Source organism: Silene latifolia, chromosome X (genome assembly GCF_048544455.1).
Source record: "Silene latifolia isolate original U9 population chromosome X, ASM4854445v1, whole genome shotgun sequence".
Classification (NCBI taxonomy): domain Eukaryota; kingdom Viridiplantae; phylum Streptophyta; class Magnoliopsida; order Caryophyllales; family Caryophyllaceae; genus Silene; species Silene latifolia.
The window spans coordinates 322,409,893-322,432,341 of record NC_133537.1 but is presented as its reverse complement, the minus strand read 5'-3'; the positions used below and the strand labels follow the sequence as shown (position 1 = coordinate 322,432,341).

Sequence of the window (22,449 nt, the reverse complement as noted above, 5' to 3'; positions counted from 1 at the left end):
GGAGGTACTAGCCGCCGTCCCGCTAAGGTCCGGGAGTCCTAGGTCTCCTTCTCCTGTCGTTGATCCGCAAGTTTTGGAGGAATGGGAGGATGAGGATGATGATGTTGATGATGACTGTGATGATTTCGAAAGGACTCGTCCTAATGTGGGGAGGCCGTATGTCTTGGATCACGACGACGCCTGTAAGATCGAACCTGATCGGGCTTGGGCCAACAAGTTCGCCAGTTGTTCCGGGGAAACTTTTTTCGAGGGCCACTTTTCCTTCGGCGAGGGGTACAAAATTGTTATTCCTGAGGAGGGTCAGGCGGTCTGTTGCCCTCCCAAGGGCCATATAGGCGTATACATCAGACACTTGGAGTATGGGCTCCGGTTTCCTTTGAACGAATACGTTATGGCCATAATCAAAGCCATGAACGTCGCCGTGGCCCAACTATATCCGTTGGCCATGAGGACTATAGTTGGGTTCGTGTGGCTCTGTCTCTTCAAGGGGGTGGCCCCTACGGTTAACTTATTCCGTCGGATTCATCACCTTAAACCGTCAGTCGCTGGTCGAGTGGGGTGGTACAGCGTGCAGACGGAGCCGGGTTACGTCTCCGTTGATAAGCTTTCTTCCTGTAAGGACTGGAAGGAGCGGTGGGTGTATGTCAAGGTACCGGCGGATTATCCGCTGCCCCGGTCCTTCCAACACCGTGTCAATTTACGGTGTGAGAGCGATGGGGAGCGTGAGAAATGGGTCTCCCGGAAACGCCTTAAAATGGACGCCGCCAAGGTCTATCTTAGTGCGGATGAGAAACAGGCGATGACGCTGTTTGAGGCTGAGAAGAATGGGACGCCGAAGGGATGGATGCCCCCGACGCAGATCATTCTTCAGGATGAGCTGCTCTGCCATGTCGGCCTCATACCGGCCCTGGAACAGGGTGAGTGGGGTCGGTGTGAGGCCCATCTCTGCTTTTAGTGAATCTGTCTTTTTGAATTTTTATTTGTTTCTTCTACTTAACTCTTGCTTCGTTTCTTTTGCAGATCGTTTTGGCCCGGATCTGTCTGAGGATATCCTTGAGAGAATAGGGCTTGATAAGGACAAGAACGTTGTCAATTTGCACCCTACGGCCCAGGCTCGTGATCGCAGATCGGCGCCCACTGACCTCATGGATCAGCAGCTGAAGGCACTGGATCCGGCGGCGGCTCAGGCACGGGTTCTCGGAGGCGTGCCGAAGAGAAAACCAAAGGCAACTCCCTCTTCAACCCCAGCGGTCCAGAAGGAGCATGTGGAGGTCGTCGATATCACCGAGGAGGTGGTGACCGTTGCCAAGGGCCCTCCTCCTCCAAAGAAGAGAAAAGAGCCACTGCCGGCTTCTACCGTTGTCGGGGAAAAAAATGATTCATCCGGTCCTTCATTTAAGAGGGTCCAGACTGGTACGGATCTAACCTGTGGTTCAGACTTAGCTGGTTCATTATGCATTCCCGATGACAGACTCTCTAACGTGTCAATGAATGTTGACATGGATGCGCTGTGTGAATTTTTTGTAGATCCGCCGTCGGCAGCCGCCGTTCTTACTGAACGGCAATTAGAGAAGCAGCCTGAGAAGGCGGGTGATAGAAATGTCACCGTTGACTCCTTACTCCAGAAGGTTCCTCCCGCCGAGCTTGTGGCGGAGGGTACGAGAATATACAAGAGGCTGGCGAAGTGGACTCAACTAGCCGGCTCCCACATTATGGAGCAAGAAAAGGCCATGGCCCAAGCTGGGCCATTGATCGAACGGCTTAAGCTTGATCTTTCCGCTGCGAAGGGGGAAGCCGGGAAGGCTAAACTGGACCTCCTTGCTGCCCGAAAGCGTGAGGAGGAAGATGAGAAGCTGCTCTTGGCCGAGAGGGCCAAGGTTGAGGCTACTGATGCTGCCGTTGCCAAGCTTCGGGAGGAGCGGGACAGGTATAAGGGCGGTTATGACGCCGTGGTTGCCAAGAGGGAAGAATGGAAGGATCTCATGATTGGCTCGCGGAGGCACATAGGGGCACAAGGGCTATCCTTGCCCAAAGGGAGAAAGATATTGAGATGCTTCAAATCGAGCTCATCCCTAACATGTGCGCCCAATTAGGGACCAGCCGAGGAAGCGACCAGGAGGCAATCAAGAAGCTCGTTCTGAAGGCTCCTTCCCGTGGCAAGAATTTGACCACTGATGAGATGGCCGATCTTTGCGGAAAAAGCGGCTGAGAAGGCGGAGGCGGCGGGCGGCTCGGAGAATGGCCGAGACCAAGGCGGCCCACGATGCAAAGGTGAAGGAGGCCAGAGAGGAGGCTGAGAGGCTAAAGGCACTTGAAAATGACGAGCCTTCTCCTGAGCCGGCCACCAAAGATGATGCTGCTGCTGCCGATGAAGGGCAGCAACAGGCATAGGGAGACGAGCGGTCGTCACCAGACTCACCTGGCATCTCGGACAGCTTCAGCTGTTCGGGGGCCAATTATTAAGCCTTTCCTCCCTTCCATCTTTTGGCGCTTCAAATGATATGTCTGTAACCTTTTGCTTTTCTTTTCCTTGTTTTTTGTAAAACTTTGGTAGGTTGTGTTTAGGCTATCCCAATGGGGACGACCGTCGTCTGTATTTTCCTTGTAATCATTTTCAATAAAGTTTGTCTTATTGGCCCTCGGCTTGGCCGGGGCTTTTTGATCACCATACTTCACTTGTCTTCTTGCGTTATTAATTGAGCGCTTTTTCGTTTTTACCTTCGGCCTGGCCGAGGCAGTTAGAATGTGTATCTCAACTGTGTTCGTCTTTTTTTTTTTTTTTTTTTTTTTTTAAACATGTTGGCATGTTGGTCGCTTCCTCTTTCACTCTCGGTCTGGCCGAGGCGTCCGATTTGCGCTTCCCAACCGCCGTTGTGAACATGTTAGCGTATCTGTAGACATATTGATCGCTTCCTCTGCCATGCCTTCGGTTGGCCGAGGCGGCTAGAATTGCGTCTCAACTGTACTGAGTATACGTTTCTTTTAGCGTATCGGCCGCTGTGTCCCCGTCGGGGTTAACGACGCGACGGCGTTCGTATCTGTAGACATATTGATTGCTTCCTCTGCCGGGCCTTCGGGTGGCCGAGGCGGCTAGATTTGCGTCTCAACTGCACTGAGTATACGTTTCTTTTAGCGTATCTGTGGACAGCGGGCCGCCCACGGGGGCGCTTGGTGAGAAACAAGGGACAAGCGTTTGCATTTTGTAAGGAGTCGCCACCAATTTTTATGGGAAATTGGAACCGTTCGAATACCTCATGTCATGTCAAGACACAAAGTAGTGACATGAACACTAAGCAATCGTTACCCTTAGCATTCTATGTCTAGAATGACTCTCGTGGATGCCAATGAACACGGGTGTTCACAGAGATCTGGAGTAAGGGGTGAGGGTACGTATTAGGAAGCTCTTTTGATCGAACACCTAATCCCGCCCGCCTCGATAGCGGCCTCTACTAATGATTAGGGAAGTTTATTCATACTCGATATATCGTCGGCTATATGCATGCAATGCAACATCCATAGATTAATCCTAACATGTGAAAATTAACTAAGTCGGTTGAACAATTAATTAATCATACAATTGGGTCGAAGTTGGATTTAATGTTAATTGACATGTGAAGACAAGCAATAAAAGAAATACAACAAAAAGAAATACAATAATAAAAATTACAATAATAGAAAATTACATTAATTACAACGGATTAGATGATTTATGTCGAAAACACCCTTAAAACGGATAATTTGAGAAAAAGGAATAAAAGAAATAAAAGAAATAAATAAATGAATTAACGGAAATCAGGTGATAATACGAATATTAGTTAGTTGATTACGTAAACTAAATAAACTAGGTCAAAGCAGAAAGGAGTTCGAGATAACTCAACTGAACAGCAGCAGCAGATCGCGCCCTCTGGAAGAGGCGCAACAGTTGCTGCGTCTGTTCCAAGGGTGAGTTCTGGCTGTGAAGCCGGAACTGCAAATCGTTAATGTCAATTGATGATTTTAATGGTTAATTGATAATAATACTCGGATGAAAGTGATTTAATGCATTAATTACATATGAATTAGTCATAAAAACAGTAAAACATGGATGAGACGGATGCTAAAAGGGATTAATTACATGAAGGGACGATGTTAATGAATGAATCAATAAACAACTAAACAAACTAATTAATTGATTAGACTAAACATAATGAATATGACGAATTAACAATGAACATGGATGCAAATATACCAAAGATAAATTCCAGAAACTCAATATGACGAAATCGAATCTCTAAAACTCGGATTGAATATTAATGACGAAAACCCGCAAATATTGATTACTTGAGATTTAAGTCGGATCAATGATGAATTAAAACATGTGAATTAATGATGATGAATATATACATGTGAATTATATGCTATTATGCGAACGAATTATTAAAGACAAACAGAAACAAATAGACAAACACGAATCACAGAAGACGGAGGAAGAAGAAAAGAAGCAGGAACTGCGGCAGCCTCACGAAGAGGCGCAGCAGGAACTGCGCTCCTTCGAAGAGGCGCAGCAGTTGCTGCGTCTTTTCTCGACGTCTGTCTTCTGGAAATCCGCAAAAACAGGTTTTAAAGCACGGTTTTAGAAATCGGTTTTAATTAGATGTTTTCGACATAAACCTTACAACGATGAATAAATAAAATACAGTAAATAAAGAGAATTATACACCCTCAGACTTACATGTTGACGGAACGAGATGAACTAAGTATCGACTAGTGAATGCTCGACGCGAATGCAATGAAAGAGTGCCCTCGAAAGAGGAAAACGATTGATCAATTTAGATTGATTAAGTGTAGTTGGTCAAATTGGTCGGTCATGCAACGGAGAGGCTGGTACCCGGAAAGATCCGAGCTTACGTGGTCGGAAGTCCAAGCACGTAGGCGCCAATTAGTAAGAACGAAGTCTAGAATGCAAAGGGAGAAGAGAAGGGCGGACACTCGCGTGAGAAATATGAGGAGCGAAGGCTCCTATTTATACTAATCACACGGAGGAATAGGGTTTCGGAGACTCTTTGGAAGTGAATCTCGGAAAGATATAAAAAAGATATGTAAATCATGCAAAGAAGGGCACGGGAAGAGGCGCGCAGCCCATCTGCGTCCCTTGGAAGAGGCGCAAGACTGGCCGCGTCTATTCCCGTGAGGTTTTCCTCTGGAAAGAAAGATTTCCGCGTTTGAGTTATGGTAGGACGGAAATAATTCGATTATCTTTTGAATATTACGGGATATTATTTGCCAAAAGATAAAATTTGTGAAATATGGAATAGAAATATCCGGAACATTCCAGAACATTCTGACTCGGGATTTAACAATTATCAGAAAATGGAGACGGTTTTTGACCCGGACTCCGAATGTACTCTAATTACTGCCAAAACGACCGTATCCGGACGTAGATGACAACTAAGAGGTTGACATTAATATTTGAGCAAACACTTGACGATAATCTTACGAACTGTCACAAATCGTTCCGCGAATCAAACATGCGGCCCAATCATCACCGGGTGGTTTGCGGGAGGTGCAGAAACGAGGTGTCTACAGAGCCCCCACTTTGACTGAGGCTTGGACAAGGCGAAAGTCAAAGTATAGCCATCAGGTCAATCGAAGATTACAACCTGACGACTATGGCGACGCGAGGCGGCTCAAGGGGTCTGAACCAAGGACCTGTCGTCGGGAACATTTTAGAGTCTGTCGACTATCGGGGAGGGTCGTTTAAAGTCCATTAGACTACGTAAGGAGGCTCGCCAGCCATAAGAAGAGACCATACCTGAGACTTCTTTCTCGAGATGCTTCCGGAGGTGCATAGGAGCTAAGGGTAAGCGTAGGAGCTAAGGGTAAGACCTAAAAGATATATAAGGATTGTGCTAGGGTATGGGGCCCTAAAGGAAAGCATTGACGGGAAGGAGGCCTAAAGTAAGTTCAACTTAAGGGGTAACCAAGGTTTGGGTATAGGAACTCTAAGGAAGTGATGATCCTAAAGGAATATGATCCTAAAAGGAAAAGGTGATCCTAAGGGTGGAAGTGTATGAACTCTAGGGAGTTTGGGAACCTAAAAGAAGCTAGGTGTGCGAACCTGGGTATATGAACCTAAAAGGACGGCTGGTATGGGAACTTAAAGGCTTGCGAACCTAAGAGGAATTGGGATCCTAGGGTTAAGTTTAGGAACTACTGGGTTACTAATTCTTGTTTTAAAATGGGCGCGTTTAAGGTTTCTGAGGTATGAGAACTCCAAAAGGATTTATGGGTTTATGAACCTAAGGATGTTGGTGTGGGAGCTTAAATGTAACACCCCGGCCCAAACCGGGTCGGGAGCGGTTACTTATGATAGCTCACCAGGCTGTGTACATGGCCCACAGATCAACACGGGTCCTTTATAGCGCATTTTGTCCTCACTTATGCGCATCCCGGAAACCTTCCCAGGAGGTCACCCATCCTAAGACTACTCCCAGCCAAGCACGCTTAACTTTGGAGTTCTTTCTCATGGATGACCATAAAAGAAAGTGCACTTTGTTGATATGAGTAGTACTTCCAATCCCTTTAAGCACTAGTCATTTAAGCCTATCACTGGACCTCTTCAATTACCGTGGGGTGTTACAGTCACCCCCACTTGAAGAACGCAACGTCCTCGTTGCGCCTGGGAGCATAACCGCTAACCCAGAATCCTCCCCGCTAGGTGTGTGATCACAATGGAGCGTATAACCACTGCCTCCAGGAGCGTATAACAACTGCCTCCGATCACCACACGGTCGCAGGGTTGCTCTGATACCACTTGTAACACCCCGGCCCAAACCGGGTCGGGAGCGGTTACTTATGATAGCTCACCAGGCTGTGTACATGGCCCACAGATCAACACGGGTCCTTTATAGCGCATTTTTTCCTCACTTATGCGCATCCCGGAAACCTTCCCAGGAGGTCACCCATCCTAAGACTACTCCCAGTCAAGCACGCTTAACTTTGGAGTTCTTTCTCATGGATGACCATAAAAGAAAGTGCACTTTGTTGATATGAGTAGTACTTCCAATCCCTTTAAGCACTAGTCATTTAAGCCTATCACTGGACCTCTTCAATTACCGTGGGGTGTTACATTAAAGGTTTATGAACCTAAAGGAGGCCATTTTGGGATCTAAGAATCTAGGGGTAAGAATCCTAACTTTGGGTTTACGGACCTAAGGAAGGAGGCTTTGGTTTGGGAACTTTCGGAGAACGACACCTTTGCCGAACTCCGTGGGGAAACAATAATATCGAGGGTAGCAGGACGTCGGTAGAAACTGCTGGGGAATCTGCTTGCGTCGGTCTCAAGCGAACTCTGGCAAAAACTTGAGGTTGAATCTGCTTGCGTCGGTCTCAAGCGAACTCTTGTTGGGGAATATATCGACGACTAGGAACATCTTGATCGTCATGGGAGAAACTTCGAGTGAGCAGTACTGCAAAATACTACGCGCCGGATAAAATAAATTGAGCAATACTGCAAAATACTGCTGCGCGGGATAAAATGAATTTGGACAATACTGCAAAATACTGTCGCGCGGATAAAATGCGGGCCAGGACGAAAGAAAATCGTCGAAACGGGCCAAAAGAATACAATAGCGTTGAAGAAGAGGCGCACCAAAGATGGGCCCACAAATAACGAACCCATAACGAATTTTTGAAAATTCGTATGGAGGGAACGTGAGGAAGAGGCGCAACAAGAGCTGCGTCCCTTGGAAGAGGCGCAGTACCTGCTGCGTCTTTTCCCCAATTTGGCAACTTCCGCGTAAAAAACGCGAAATCAGAAGGTTTATGTTATTATTTCGAAATACATTTCCTTCAATTTCTCTCTCAAATCTTCACCATTTCCGTCGAGGTTGGATTCAAAAGCTTGCTTGAAATATGACTAATCGAGGTATGTGTCTTAATCTTGCATTAATCATCCGTATTTGTCGAATTTTGAGCCACGAATTCTAGGGTTTTCAACCCATTTGATCGAAAATTTGGGGCTTTTCCCCCAAATGGATTTTTTTTGCCAAATTGATGCTAGAAATGGATAGTAGGCAATGTTAGGAACATAACCATGTATTTGCTTTGAATTTTCATCGAGTTTTGAGCCCTTGAGCGAATTTTGAGACGGTTTTACAGCTGAACCGTAAATTGCTTCGAAAATAGCCTTAGGATTACCCATTGGCGGTGAAAGTTGATATTTGGGACCCTTGGATGATGGGTAAACTTCCTGCCATCTCGAAATTTTGGTTTGTGATAACTTTTTCAGGGCACCTTTCTAGGGCATAATCGTCGTTATAACGAAATGCTGCCGAATTTTCGACTCGAACCCAGAACTAGGCTTTGACTTGGACTTGACTTTGACCCAATTTATCACATGAGCGATTGGATTGGCGGGAATATGGCCAAAGATGGCCAGAAAGGGCGGTTTTCAGGGCTTTGGAGGCTCGAAAACTCCTTAACAAAGGCTTGTCGTCATGTGACGCGGCCTAAATTTATTTTGACGTTGCAGGTGATGGGGCTTCTACTTCTGGGAGGACTCCCATAGAGATAGACGTTGCTGCTGTTGAGGAGGCTTTAGAGCAGGCTTTCACCGACGCGGTGATGGCCACTGGAGACGAGGCTCACGAGGAGGCGGAGGAGGAGGAGGAGGAGGCTCCGAGACGGGCCAACGTCGAGGCGAGGAGGTCGTCACCGAGGGGAGCTCTGCGTGGGCCGAGACTCGGGAGAGTAGGCACCTTGTGTGGGCTGGGGAGAGGGTCACCTCCCTACAGACGGTGAAGAGCTTGGTAAATAAGAATTTACTACTCATTACCTATTTTCTTTCATTCTTTTTGTCCAAACTTCTTGCAAATTTCCATTCAAAACTAAAGATAGCTTTGTTTCCAATCATTATAGGAGGCCGGGAACATCGGTCGTTCTCGGGTTACACGACAAATATGGAGCACTACGAGCAGCTATCGGCGGAGGAGAGGGCCATGATCGAGCGCGGAGCGTTTGTCCTCTGGTTCGTGCCGGAGGGATATCGTGAAGAGGAAGTTGCGGGCCAACCTTAGCCTGGTCCGCGCTTTCTTGGATCGATTCTGGGATACGACTTCCACGTTTCACCTGCCTTTTGGTGAGGTGGGAGTCACTCTGGAGGATTACGGCATGATTTCTGGTCTGCCGTGCGGGACCGAGGAGATGGTGTGGCCGGAGACTGCCATGAGAGCGGATTCGGCCGAGGCGAGGAGGTTGATCGGCTGGAACTTGTCGCCGAAGGCTGTTGCAGTGCCGGGCTTGGTACCCAATACCTATGTCCGAGACTACTTTGCGGGGAAGACCCCGGTGTCGGTGACGATTGATGGGAGGGAGACTGCTCCTCCTCCTCAGTACACCGAGTGACAGAGGGCTCGTCGTGGCTTTGGTGGTTCTTGTCTTCGATTTACCTCGGAGACAAGGGCGAGAGGCTATCGACGAAGCTTCTTCCCTTTCTTTCGACCTCCGAGTTTCCTAGGGCGTTGGGACCGGGTCATCACTGGTTTTGCGGTCCTCATCCGCTTCATGAGGGCCATGGTTCGTCCGGAGTTGATGGAGAAGGGGACTTCTCCTGGCGCTGTCGGACCTGGACTGCTGTTGGAGGTATGAACCTTCCAAAGTAAATTCCTTTCCTTATTGAAATACGAAAGATCGTCATTGATTATTTTGTTTTATAGGCATGGGTGTATTCTTACTTCCCGAGTCTCGCGCCGAAGAGGACAGAGCCGCTGGAGAAGGCCTATCCCGTGGTGAGGGATTGGGTGATGTGCAGGACGAAGAGCAAGCGCTCTTCTCACAATGTGTACCGGCGGGATGTGAATGCTCTTCAGCTGAGCAGCGTGAGTATCCCACTCGTATTCATATTTCATGTCCTTTGCTTCCACTTGATCATAGGAATGATCTTTGCCTTCATATTGTCGCAGTGGGTGCCCAGACCTTGGGCGGAGTACGCTGGAGCGCCTCCTTTTGTTGCTGAGGTCCTTCGACCTAGGAGCCCGAGTCGGCTGCTGTTGTGGACGTCGATGGGTCCTGTGTGGTATCTGGGCGAGCGTTTGGCTCGTCACTGCTCTCGGGGCGCGTTGACGGTTCCCATTGATCCTCCGAGGACGATGTTCGGGGAGCCTGCGAGGCCGAGAGGAGGCGGACTTGGCTGGTGCCAGTGGCGACGACCTTCTTCTGCCTGGCGAGGACTACTCAGCATTCCTTTACGGGAGGTTGGCGTACTGGCCAGTAGTGGTGAGTATCCTTTACTTTTCTTGATTTGATTTCGAGAATTACGATGAAAGATCATCGGTTAATGATAGCTATTTGTCTTCGCAGGAGGTCGAGGCGGCGGGCGTCGAGCCCCCAGTGTACCCCGAGACTCTTGAGTACACTGACGCGACTGGGAGGACGACGATCTCCGAGTTGCGTGACTTTGACGTAGCTGTGACGGATGCTGGCCTAGACGACTGGCAGCATCTGATTCGGAGGGTGAGCCTCCAGCTTATATACCCTTCGTGTAAGAACACATTTAATTGAACTTTGTTTACTTTACTGAGAATTCTTTTGAAATGCAGGTCGCGCCATCTCGGTTCGTGGCACTTTGGAGGGTGGCCAACCGGCTACGAGCTACCGCCATCGAGGCACTCGTCGGTGGTCGGGGTCGTCAGGTACGAACCTCGTTTGCTTTCTTTTGATTTTTGATTTTCAGTTCTGTTTGAGTTGATTGACATGAGCCAATTTCTTATTTACAGGGTGACCGCGAGCTGGAGCGAGAGTTGGCCCAGTCTCGGGAGGAGACGGCTCGCTTGTCGAGGGAGCTCGAGTTTCGGGACGCCGAGATTGCTGCTCTTATGGCGAGGGTTGCTGAGTTGGAGGGTGCCCAGCAGTAGTTCTGCGTAGTTTTGTGGACTTGTACATTTGGACATTTGATTTTGAACATTTTCGGACTTGTTTGGGGCGCAAGCCCCCAGTTTGCTTGGACTTTGGATTTGGTTCGGGGCGCAAGCCCCGCTTGTTGCTGTACATTTGTATATATGATGGCCTGAGTGCCTTTGCTGCTGGGTTGTGTCGCTTGTACCTGCAGGTTAGCTCTTGAACAGGTTTGGTAGACAACGGTTTACGCCGTCATGCTGCCGAAATTCACATGGAAATCACGCAAAACATATATTTTATACACATAAGGTCTTAATTAGCGCAAAAAGAGACTCAAAGGATACAAAAATGCAAAAAAATGCAAAAATTTGCAAAAATTTTGACGGAAATGACCGGACGGTAGAGAGGGTTACCCCTAAAAAAAGAAAAAGAGAAATCTATAAGTGTAGAAATGAAAATGTTGAAATTTGTTAAAAAAATGAAAACAAAAGAAAATGAATTCCTAAAAAAAAAATGAAATTAGAAATGAAACTTATGAAATTTAATTAAAATGAAATTTTATTTCCTAAAAATAAATAAATGAATTAAAATAAAAAAGAAGAATTAAGTGCGATGAAAATGGCGAAGGTGTCGATGTCGCCTCGAAATGTGTGCCCGCGAATTCAGGAAGTTTGAAACATGGTAAACTGCTCGTATTTACCAAAATAAAATCCCGTAGGAATAGGAAATTATTCGCTATAGAATTAGGAAAGATCCAAACGCGGAAATCACAGAAAGTGAGCCTGGGGAAGAGGCGCAGCATGAGCTGCATCGCTTTGAATAGGCGCAGCAGGAGCTGCGCCTGTTCCCAAGCCCGTCTCTCCTGGCGGATTTTGGAAACAGAAATTAGTATAAATAGAAGCGTCGACGAAGCTTTAAATCATATAATTCTTCCGTCTTTTCTCCGTTAATCTCATAAAAAACTCTCAAAATAAATTTTCAAGAGAAAATTTGTCATCATGAACACTTTGGAGGTCCGCTTGAAGGAATGGACCAATGAATTTTCGAATGTCGAGAAGCACGATATGGGTGCTCATAACCTTGGGTCTCTATTGAGTTTAAAACTCATTAAGGTTGTAAAACCGTTCTTGGATGCTTGTCTTGATTACTGGGACCCAAATTGTCATGTTTTCGCGTTCCCAGGTGGTGATATTTGTCCTTTTCCGGAGGAAATTGCTGCTATTGGTGGGTGGGATCCCGAGCACTTACCCGCTATTCCTTCCACTTCACAAGGGTATAAGAGCAAATTCAGAGACTTGCTTGGAGTGACTAGACTCGAGGTGGATCGCTTGGTTACCCCGAAAGGCGTGAGAATGCTGGACTTTGTAGACCGATTCATCAACAGAGCTGACCCCACAGTCTCTTACGTTGCCAGGAGGAGAGCCTTTGGCTTCTGTTTGCTACATGTGTATGTCTTTCATGGACACGTTGATGAAGATTTGCAGGGTGATCCCCGTCTTTTGGGTCTTATCGAGCAAATGGAGTCGCGCAGAGCCCGCTTTGCTTGTGCTTAGGGGAGATCATCTTAGGTTTGGATAATAGGAAATCCAACCGCGATCCGCCATTTCGGGGAGTCCCGTCATCCTACGAGTAAAAGACACCTTTTTTTTTCTTTTTCTTTTCTTTTTCGTTTTTTTTTTTTTTTTTTTTTTTTTTTTTTTTTTTTTTTTTTTTTTTTTTTTTTTTTTTTTTTTTTTTTGTGTCTAATACCCGCTTTTGGTAGGTTTGGCTTATGGAACAGCTCCGATCGCCGAGCCCCAGTTCATGCACTTTCCTATCACTCCCGTATGATTGCGATGAGGACGCGGTTGTACATGGTGGACTTCACTCGTGTTTGTGACTATTGGAAGAACAAGTCAAGAATGATGATGGCCCGTTGATTAGATGGGTCGTACCATGGTGGCACCTCAAGTCCATTCTTCGGAGTGTCTTCTTTGGATCCCACTAGGTCCGTGCGTATTCCGGGATTGGAGTTCATGGTATGCATCTTTCCGGAAAGATTGATGAGGCAAGTCGGGTGAAGCGCACCATCCCGAGGCTTGATACTGTTCCGCAGATCGCCGTAGCGCTTACCACCGAGAGCCGAAGAGAGTGGGCTATCAAATGGGCCCAAAGGAACATGTGGTTCTTGAGCTTCTCCGCCAATGCTTTGTGGGTGTCGGATTCCTATCTGAGGTGGAGAAAGGCTGCAACTTCGGAAGAACGCGAGAGACTGAGGAAACGCGAGCCTGTTGACTATAAGGTGCGCGAGGGAGAGAAAGAGAAGGAGAAGCATCTGACAGAAGGAGAAGAAGAAGCTGGATTTCAGGTCATTCATCCTTCGAAGAAATCAAAGACTACTCCTGTTACGGAAGTGGTGGTCGGCAAGAATGGAAGAGTCAGGCCTCGGGAAAGACCGTTGGTGATTAGGTCTGAAGTGGTGCAAGAGCGCCCGGCCCGAGGTCGTGACAAGAAGTATGACAAGAATGACAAGGGCAAAGGGAAGATGGAAGAATAGCCCGAGTCTTTATTTATTATTTGAGTATTATTATTATTGTTGTAATAAAAAGGAGGGATTTTTAGAATCCTAGCCTATTCTATTTATTATGTATCGTATTATTATTATTAGAAAATGAATGGAATAAAAAAGGTTAAATGGTTATGAAACCGTTGTGATTTTCTTTTATTATTCTTGTCGAATTTAAATGCAAAGCAAATGTCCTTCTATTTACATTTTAGGTATAATGGGTTGAATCCTGTGAAGGATTGCCTACGTATTCACTTAGAAAGCGAAATCAAACCCTTGCGCGTAGTTCGAGTAAATGTAAAAGAATAATTGTTCGAAGCAAGAGCTTGTAATGAACATAGAAAATAAGCATGAGCTTTTGCTTGTTCTCAAGGTGCGAATTTAGTTTATTTGACGATATGAGGATGACAATCTTGTCAAAATGCAAGAGCATAGTGACACTTAGCTTATTTCAGCTTGGCCAGGGCCGTTTATTTAGTGCCACAAGAGCGACACATGGGTTTACGCGAGGCGCGTTTTTGTCCTCTTCTAGGCATAGTATCGTTTCAGTTGGTCAAGGTTTGTGGGGTTTGAGAACTCATTCCCGTCTAGGTCTATGATTCTAACCGCACCCCCTGGGAGTATGGATTTGACTAGGTATGGTCCTGCCCAATTAGGTTTGAATTTTCCCCTTGGGTCGACAGGTAAAAGAGCTCTAACCGATTTGAGTACTAAGTCTCCTTCTTTGATGTTTCGTGGCCTAACTCTTTTGTTGAAAGCTCGTTTGATACGTGCTTGATATGTTTGGACATTGTGTAAGGCGCGTAGCCGACGTTCATCCAGGAGGATGAGTTCTTCATATCTATCCCTCTTCCAATCGGCTTCAGGGATTTGGCTTTCGAGTAGAATACGCAAGGATGGTATTTCTAGCTCGACTGGTTGTACGGCCTCCATGCCATAGGTCAAATAGAAAGGAGTAGCCCCAGTGGGTGTCCTAACTGATGTACGATATCCCCATAAAGCAAAGGGTATCTTGCTTGGCCAATCTCTGTAGTTGTCAGTCATTTTCTTGAGAATTGTGACAACGTTCTTGTTTGCCGCTTCTACCGCGCCGTTAGTCTGTGGTCTATAGGGCGAAGAGTGGTGATGCTTAATCTTATATTTGGCTAGCAATTGCTCGGTTTCGGCTTGGAAGTGTGACCCGTTATCACTGATGATCTCATGTGGGCAACCATATCGACAGATGATGTTGTTTTGTATGAATTTTGCCACATTTTTAGCCGTAAGAGCAGTGTAGGAAGCCGCTTCTACCCATTTGGTGAAATAGTTAATCGCTACTAGAATGAAACAGTGACCTCCTGTTCCGGCTGGGGTTATCTTCCCGATTATGTCAATTCCCCATGCGGAAAATGGCCAAGGAGATGTCATCGTGTATAGCAACGAAGGAGGGACGTGTTGTACATTCCCGAAGATTTGGCAGTTGTGGCAATGTCTCACGTATTTGATGCAATCAGATTCCATGGTGGTCCAATAATACCCTAAACGTGTGATTTTCTTTGCCATCATGGGCCCGCTCATGTGAGGACCGCATTCTCCGTCGTGGACTTCTTCCATCACCTTTCGTGCCTGTGAATGATCAAGGCAACGTAGGATTACACCAAGAGGTGTTCTTTTGTATAATTCTCCTTGCATGAGGATGTATTGGGAAGCTAATAGGCGTATAGCACGTTGTCCCCTTTTGTCTATATCCGGTGGATAGGTACCATTGAGCTTGAAATTTAGGATCGCTTGGAACCAGGGTTCCTGCGCGATTTCCTCTTCATTGGTGATTTGGTGGACATAAGCCGGTTCCGATCGTCATTCGATGCACAAAGGCATTTCCACCATGTGATCTGGTATACTTATCAAAGATGCAAGTTTCGCAAGAGCGTCTGCAAATTGATTTTCCTCTCGAGGTAGGTGTAAGTAGGTTACGTGATCGAAGAATTGAGCCACTTGGTCTATTCTAGCTTGATAGGGTGCGAGGCTTTCGCTTCGGATTTTCCAAGATCCTGTAACTTGATTGATGATCAGTGATGAATCCCCATGTACTCGGAGGTTTTTGATTCCTAAACTTACTGCCGCTTGTAATCCGATGAGACAAGCTTCATACTCTGCAGCGTTGTTTGTCACCTCGAAGTCGAGTTCGACAGCAATCGGTGTATGCTCACCTTCAGGAGAAATGAGCAACACTCCTATTCCGAATCCTCTTAAATTTGATGCTCAATCAAAGTATAGATCCCAAGAGTCCACGTCTGTTTGAAGTATGTCCTCGTCGGGAAACGACCAAGTATCTATGGTTTGCGCGTCGTTGATAGGATTCTCTGCGAAGAATTCGGCGACGGCGCGACCTTTTATGACTTTCAGTGGGACATATTTGAGGTCGACTTCGAGAGCATCGTAGTCCACCTTGCAAGACGTCCGTTGAGGACGGGTTTCTCGAAGAGGTATTTGACTGGATCCATTTTGGAATATATCTTGACGGAGTAGCTAAGCATGTAGTGACGTAGCTTCTTCGTTGCCCACACAAGAGCGAGGCATGTCTTTTCGAGTTGCGAGTATTTGCACTCATATTCCAAGAACGTCTTACTTAGATAGTAAATAGCTCTTTCTTCCCTTCCTACAGTTTGAGCCAAAGATAGCACCCATGGCGGTTTCGATTCTTGTGAGATATAAACCAAGAGGTTGATCTCGTTGTGGTGGCATGAGCACTGGTGGTTTAGCCAATATTTCTTTGATTCGGTCAAACGCCTTTTGACAATCATCATCCCACATGGTGTGGTCTATTTTCTTGAGTTTCTTGAAGATAGGTTCGCAAATCATGGTAAGTTTCGATATGAATCGACTTATATATTGTACCTTTCCCAGGAATCCTCTGACTTCTTTTTCTGTTTGAGGTTGTGGCATTTCGATCAGAGCTTTGATTTTCGAGGGATCTATTTCTATACCGCGTTGGCTAACGACATATCCCAGGAGTTTTCCGGATGTTACCCCAAATGTGCATTTCTGAGGATTGAGTCTCATGTTGTACTTTCGTAGCCTTGCGAAGAACTTGCGAAGTTTTGCAATATGTCCTTCTCTTTCTTTGGATTTGACGATCATGTCATCTACATATACCTCAACTTCTTTGTGCATCATGTCATGTAGGAGTGTAGTTGCGGTGCGTTGGTATGTAGCTCCGGCGTTGATCAATCCGAATGGCATTATCAGATAGCAATATGTTCCCCATTGGGTGACGAAAGCGGTCTTGTGCATATCTTCCATGGCCATCTTGATTTGGTTATATCCCGCATACCCATCCATGAAGGATAGTAATGCGTGGTCTGCAGTATTGTCCACCAATATGTCAATGTGGGGTAGAGGGAAGTCATCTTTTGGACTTGCTTTGTTTAAGTCTCTGAAGTCAACACAAACACGGATTCTCCCATCCTTTTTGGGCACAGGTACTATGTTAGCTACCCAGTCAGAGTACTCGGAAACTTTGATGAACCCGGCTTTGAATTGCTTATCAACTTCTTCCTTAATCTTTAGAGCCCATTCTGTCCTCATTCGTCGAAGCTTCTGTTTCACAGGTTTGAAACCCGGTTTAATAGGAATCCTATGTTCGGCGATATCCCTGTCGATCCCTGGCATGTCTTTGTAGGACCAAGCGAAAACGTCTTTGAATTCATTTAGGAGGTCTATGAAATCGGCCCTTTCGGTAGAGCTCAAGGTAGTCCCTATCCTAAGTTCTTTGGGTTCTAATTCGGTTCCTACGTTGATTGGTTCGGTGTCCTCTATTACTGGTCCCCCTTCCCCTTCCCCCGTAATATTTCTTTGGCTACGTAGGAGGTATTTCGGTCAAGTCCGGTCTTGGTCATCCTCGGTATCATCATAATCGAATTGCACTCGAAAGAACACAGAGTAAGCAGAACCTGATTTATTCATGTTAAGATTTGAGTAAAGTTGAAACAAAGAAGCCAACTGATCCATGGTCAGTGGCGGCAAGGGAACAGTAATTGGGGCATTTCCCGAACTACTGTGATTACTCGAGGCTAAGCTAGGAGAAACGAGGGGAGTGGGGATGACAACAGGAGTAGACTCTCTAATGACTTCTCTAGACTCCGACTCTGACTCCGACTCCGACTCCGACTCGAACTCGTCGTCTTCCTCGTTCTCCTTTGAACATCTCTCCTTCTCCAAAGAGTGAGCTTGAAGAGTCTTCCTTGGTTGTTGGTCCATTTGATAGATTTTCTCCATCCTTTCTGCTGCTTTGTGTCGGTTTCTGTGATTAACGCGGTGGGGTTGAAGCGATCGTCTTGAAGTATCATAGTAATGATCTCATCCTGCGCGGCCCTAATGAATCGGTCCTCCCCAAACAAGAGGCTAACAACTTGTTCGTCGAAGCAAGGTGCTTGACGGGTTTTGACGGTAGGAACCGTTTCGGGAGGAATGAAGTAGCAATCGTGAAAGATCTCGATTCCGGCTAACTTCTTCTCAAGATAATGCCAAGGTTCGGGAAATCCATGGAAGAGTTCTGAACTTCCTTCTTGAACGAAGTACCCATTTAGAGTGGGGAGATATGGTCTCATTTGGACTCCCACGTATTTGCGATTTTGGACTTGAGCGAGCATTTCGAGAACTTCTTCGGCTGTGGGTTTGTATCCTAGTCCAAGTGGTATCCTTGTCGACTTGCCTTTCTTGTATGGTGCGAAGGTGTTCTTCCGGATTGGGTTCAAAGGCATTCCAGGGAAGTATCCCTGAGACTTGAGTATGTGGTTGACCACCAAGTTGGAGTAGGGATTATAGTATAAGGGTGCCAACTCACTTTCTATGACGCTCACACTTTGGAATCCCCCAAGTTCGTATATGGGATCCGCAAGGACTTGGTTGTTTGATTGCTTCTCAATTATCGCCTTGATGGGTGACGAAGTGATCGTTACAACTTTGCCATTTAGTGGGATCTTGATCTTTTGATGGAGGGTGGATGTTACCGCTTTGGAAGCGTGAATCCAAGGTCTTCCCAAAAGTATGTTGAATGAAGCTTCGATGTCCACTATTTGGAAATTAGCCTTTCGCTCGATTGGTCCCGTGGCTATGGTTAGGCTAGCAAGTCCGACCACTTTTCGTCGTGTACCGTCATATGCACGTACACCTTGATTGGTGGGAGTCCAATCCGACTCCTTCATGCCTAGTTTGTATGCCGTTTTGAGGGGTATGACGTTGACCGCGGAGCCATCATCTACCAAAGTCATTGGCACGTTCTTCTTCAGACAGATGACAGTGATGTATAGAGCAAGGTTGTGACTAGCGCCAAAAGGTGGCAAGTCTTCGTCTGAGAAAGTAATAGGATTACTTAGCCTCGGTGGTTCTTGGAAGACCAAGTTGACTACATCTTCAAGAGTGGAGTTATGTGCTACATTCAATTTGGCCAAAGCTTGCAGTAAAGCTTGGCGATGCGGAAATGAGCTTGCCACTAGTTGCCGACTGAAAGATCACCTTGGTTTTCTCGTAATTGCTTGAGCAAATGATCAGTGGGGTCGTCTTCGTTATCATTTGGCGTGATGACGTTGGTTGGACCGTTTTGAGTAGTGTTTTGATATGGACGACCCGAACGAGTTAGGTGATCCACATCTTGGTCTTCGCCATTTTGGACTATTTCCTTGACTAAGGAGTTTTCAATGAGGTATTCGTCTTCATCGTCATCGGCCCAAACCCCATTGACTGTAGCTAGTTCTTTCATTCTCATGATATCACTTTCTAGTTGTATGATTTGATCGACTAGTCCATCGACCACGGCGACTACTTCTTGCATAGTGGCATTCTGAGAGAAGATCAATGGTACACGTTCTTTAGGCATTGCATTGGGGTTGCGTAAGGTCGTTACCATGTTTTCTAATTCCCACACTTGTCTATCTACACTCCTTGCCCATGCGATGAAGTCGGAAATGGTAGGGGAGATGGTAGAGTAGAGCCTTTCTTTCTCAATTGCATGAATTTCATTTTCGGTGGGAGAAATGAGATGTGAGCAATCTAAGGTAGATTCGTCACTTGTAATCACTAGAACTCCAAGAGGATTCTGAGTGTTGTTGGGCTTACCTCCTGGTGGAATTGGAAGTCGACCATCTTCGATCATATCTTGAAGCACGTGTTTCAACTTGTAGCATTTTTCTGTGTCGTGCCCTTTACCCCTATGGTATTCACAAGAGAGTTTTCATCCCAGAATTTGGACTTCTTTTCAGGTTCGGGAGTAGGTCCAATGGGTTGGAGTTTACCTTGCTTCATTAGCCTTTTTAGAGCGTTGGAGTATGTATCCCCAAGGTTTGTGAACTTCCTTGGTGGGCTAGTTTTCTTGGATGGCTCGAGAAGGTTAACTTCGTCGGTCTTGCTAGTAGAGCCGTAGGAACGACTTGTGGACCCTTGATATCCTCGACCTACCGTTTTGGACAAGAGTCCTTTGCGGATGTCATCTTCAATTCGTGTCCCTAGTACGGTTAAGTCCTTGAAAGTCTTGATGTTTTGATATCTCAAATGGTTGGCATATATGGGCTTGAGATTATCCACGAACTTTTCCACAAGAGTGGCCTCATCCGGGCGTTCAACTAGTTGAGTACTAGTCTTCCTCCACCTACTTAGAAAGTCGGTGAATCCTTCTTTTTCATTTTGGGTAAGAACCTCTAGGGTACGCATGTTGACTTGGATCTCGGCATTATCCGCGTATTGTTTTGAGAATTCGATCGCGGCGTCTTCCCAAGTAGCGACCTTTTGTGATCCAAAGTGTAGAACCATTGCTTCGGAATGGTGTCAAGAGATGAAGGAAAGATCCTTAAGAACATCTCGGGTTTGATGCCTTTGATAGACATGTAGTCCTTGAAGGCGCGGATGTGGTTCAAAGGGTTCTCATGTCCTTTAAACTTAGGGATATCCGTCATGCTAAAGTTAGTAGGCAATTTGGAATTGACGGCTTCATACTTGCGATTGTTTTCCATATAGATGTCATCCCCCTTAAGGTACATCAATTGTTCCTCTAGGTATTGGAGTCTTTTCTCAGCTGCGGTTGTCCCTAGGGCAGGATTCTCATCTTTAGACTCGTCATCAGAAAATTGTAGTACTTCACCTTTAGGGGGAGGCAACCTTCCCTCTACATCAAAGATACGGCCTTCGATAAGTTCAAGGCGGTCATAGGTTTGTTCTTGAGTGATTTGCATTTGGGCTATCGCGGCTAGGATTCGATCACTACTTTCTTGAATTTGCTGGAGGTTTGTTTCATCACTTGACCCAGGCATCTTGGAAACTGGATAAGAGATTGGCGACGAATCAAAACACGATCGACCATTCTATTACACTTGCTAAAAGAAGAAAAGTTTTGACTCGTGAAGTGGGTGTGTGCCACTTGTGTTGGGTGAGTTTTGAAGAAAGACAAGGTCTTTGAAAATGTGTGTCCTAGCCAACTGTAGTGTAGTTGCAGGAGTGGACTCGAAGTGAGGTTTTGAAATGGGCTTGTGGCCCGAATTTTGACTTGACAAACGGACAGAGTTTTGACCGGATTTTGCGCTAATTGAAGGCCTACTTTTTTTTTTTCGAAAATCTTGTTTGAAAAATGAGTTTTGATTTTTTTTTGAAAATTCGTCATGGTTTTGTTTAGAAGTGGTGATCACGTAAGGTTTACACATTTACACAAGCATTATAACGGGATGCTGAGTGCATTTAAAAGGGTTTTGGTTTAAAAGGGTGGGTTGCCATACCGAACCATCAAACCCGAAGTCTGTGGAGAGGCTCGTGCCAAACAAGAGTAAGGCCGATTCCTAGTCCATTTCCTCAAGTAGTGAAGGCCCTTGACACAAACAAGAGTAAGCATCATGGTATGGATGACGTCAATCGCTATCCATCCTTAGGCCCAAATAGGAATTAGGACCGTTTAGACGGGACGATTGGTCGAATGGGTTGGGTTGGGCCTAGGAAGGCCGAATAAAACGGTCTAGGAAGACCGAGTTATGAAAACCGACAATTGTCTTGTACAAACTTATTCCCTAACCTTGTTCAAGTTTCACCCTAGCTACACGTAAGTGTATGATCCCCAGCGGAGTCGCCAAACTGTGGACAGCGGGCCGCCCACGGGGGCGCTTGGTGAGAAACGAGGGACAAGCGTTTGCATTTTGTAAGGAGTCGCCACCAATTTTTATGGGAAATTGGAACCGTTCGAATACCTCATGTCATGTCAAGACACAAAGTAGTGACATGAACACTAAGCAATCATTACCCTTAGCATTCTATGTCTAGAATGACTCTCGTGGATGCCAATGAACACGGGTGTTCACAGAGATCTGGAGTAAGGGGTGAGGGTACGTATTAGGAAGCTCTTTTGATCGAACACCTAATCCCGCCCGCCTCGATAGCGGCCTCTACTAATGATTAGGGAAGTTTATTCATACTCGATATATCGTCGGCTATATGCATGCAATGCAACATCCATAGATTAATCCTAACATGTGAAAATTAACTAAGTCGGTTGAACAATTAATTAATCATACAATTGGGTCGAAGTTGGATTTAATGTTAATTGACATGTGAAGACAAGCAATAAAAGAAATACAACAAAAAGAAATACAATAATAAAAATTACAATAATAGAAAATTACATTAATTACAACGGATTAGATGATTTATGTCGAAAACACCCTTAAAACGGATAATTTGAGAAAAAGGAATAAAAGAAATATATAAATGAATTAACGGAAATCAGGTGATAATACGAATATTAGTTAGTTGATTACGTAAACTAAATAAACTAGGTCAAAGCGAGAAGGAGTTCGAGACGTAACTCAACTCAACAGAACAAGAGATCGCGCCCTGCGAAGAGGCGCAGATTCTTGCCGCGTCTGTTCCAAGGGTGAGTTCTGGCTGTGAAGCCGGAACTGCAAATCGTTAATGTCAATTGATGATTTTAATGGTTAATTGATAATAATACTCGGATGAAAGTGATTTAATGCATTAATTACATATGAATTAGTCATAAAAACAGTAAAACATGG

The 22,449-nt window shown here is 45.8% G+C and overlaps 1 protein-coding gene across 1 annotated transcript; it reads left to right on the top strand.

Annotated features, from left to right (window-relative positions):
• The first annotated feature begins 1,374 nt into the window (after positions 1–1,374).
• On the top strand, positions 1,375–10,892 carry LOC141620696 (uncharacterized). The gene is made up of 5 exons (XM_074437501.1): positions 1,375–1,413; positions 1,788–1,927; positions 10,305–10,491; positions 10,578–10,670; positions 10,755–10,892. Exons 1-5 carry the CDS (start codon positions 1,375–1,377, stop codon positions 10,890–10,892), a joined length of 597 nt encoding a protein of 198 aa, XP_074293602.1.
• Positions 10,893–22,449: the final 11,557 nt, after the last annotated feature.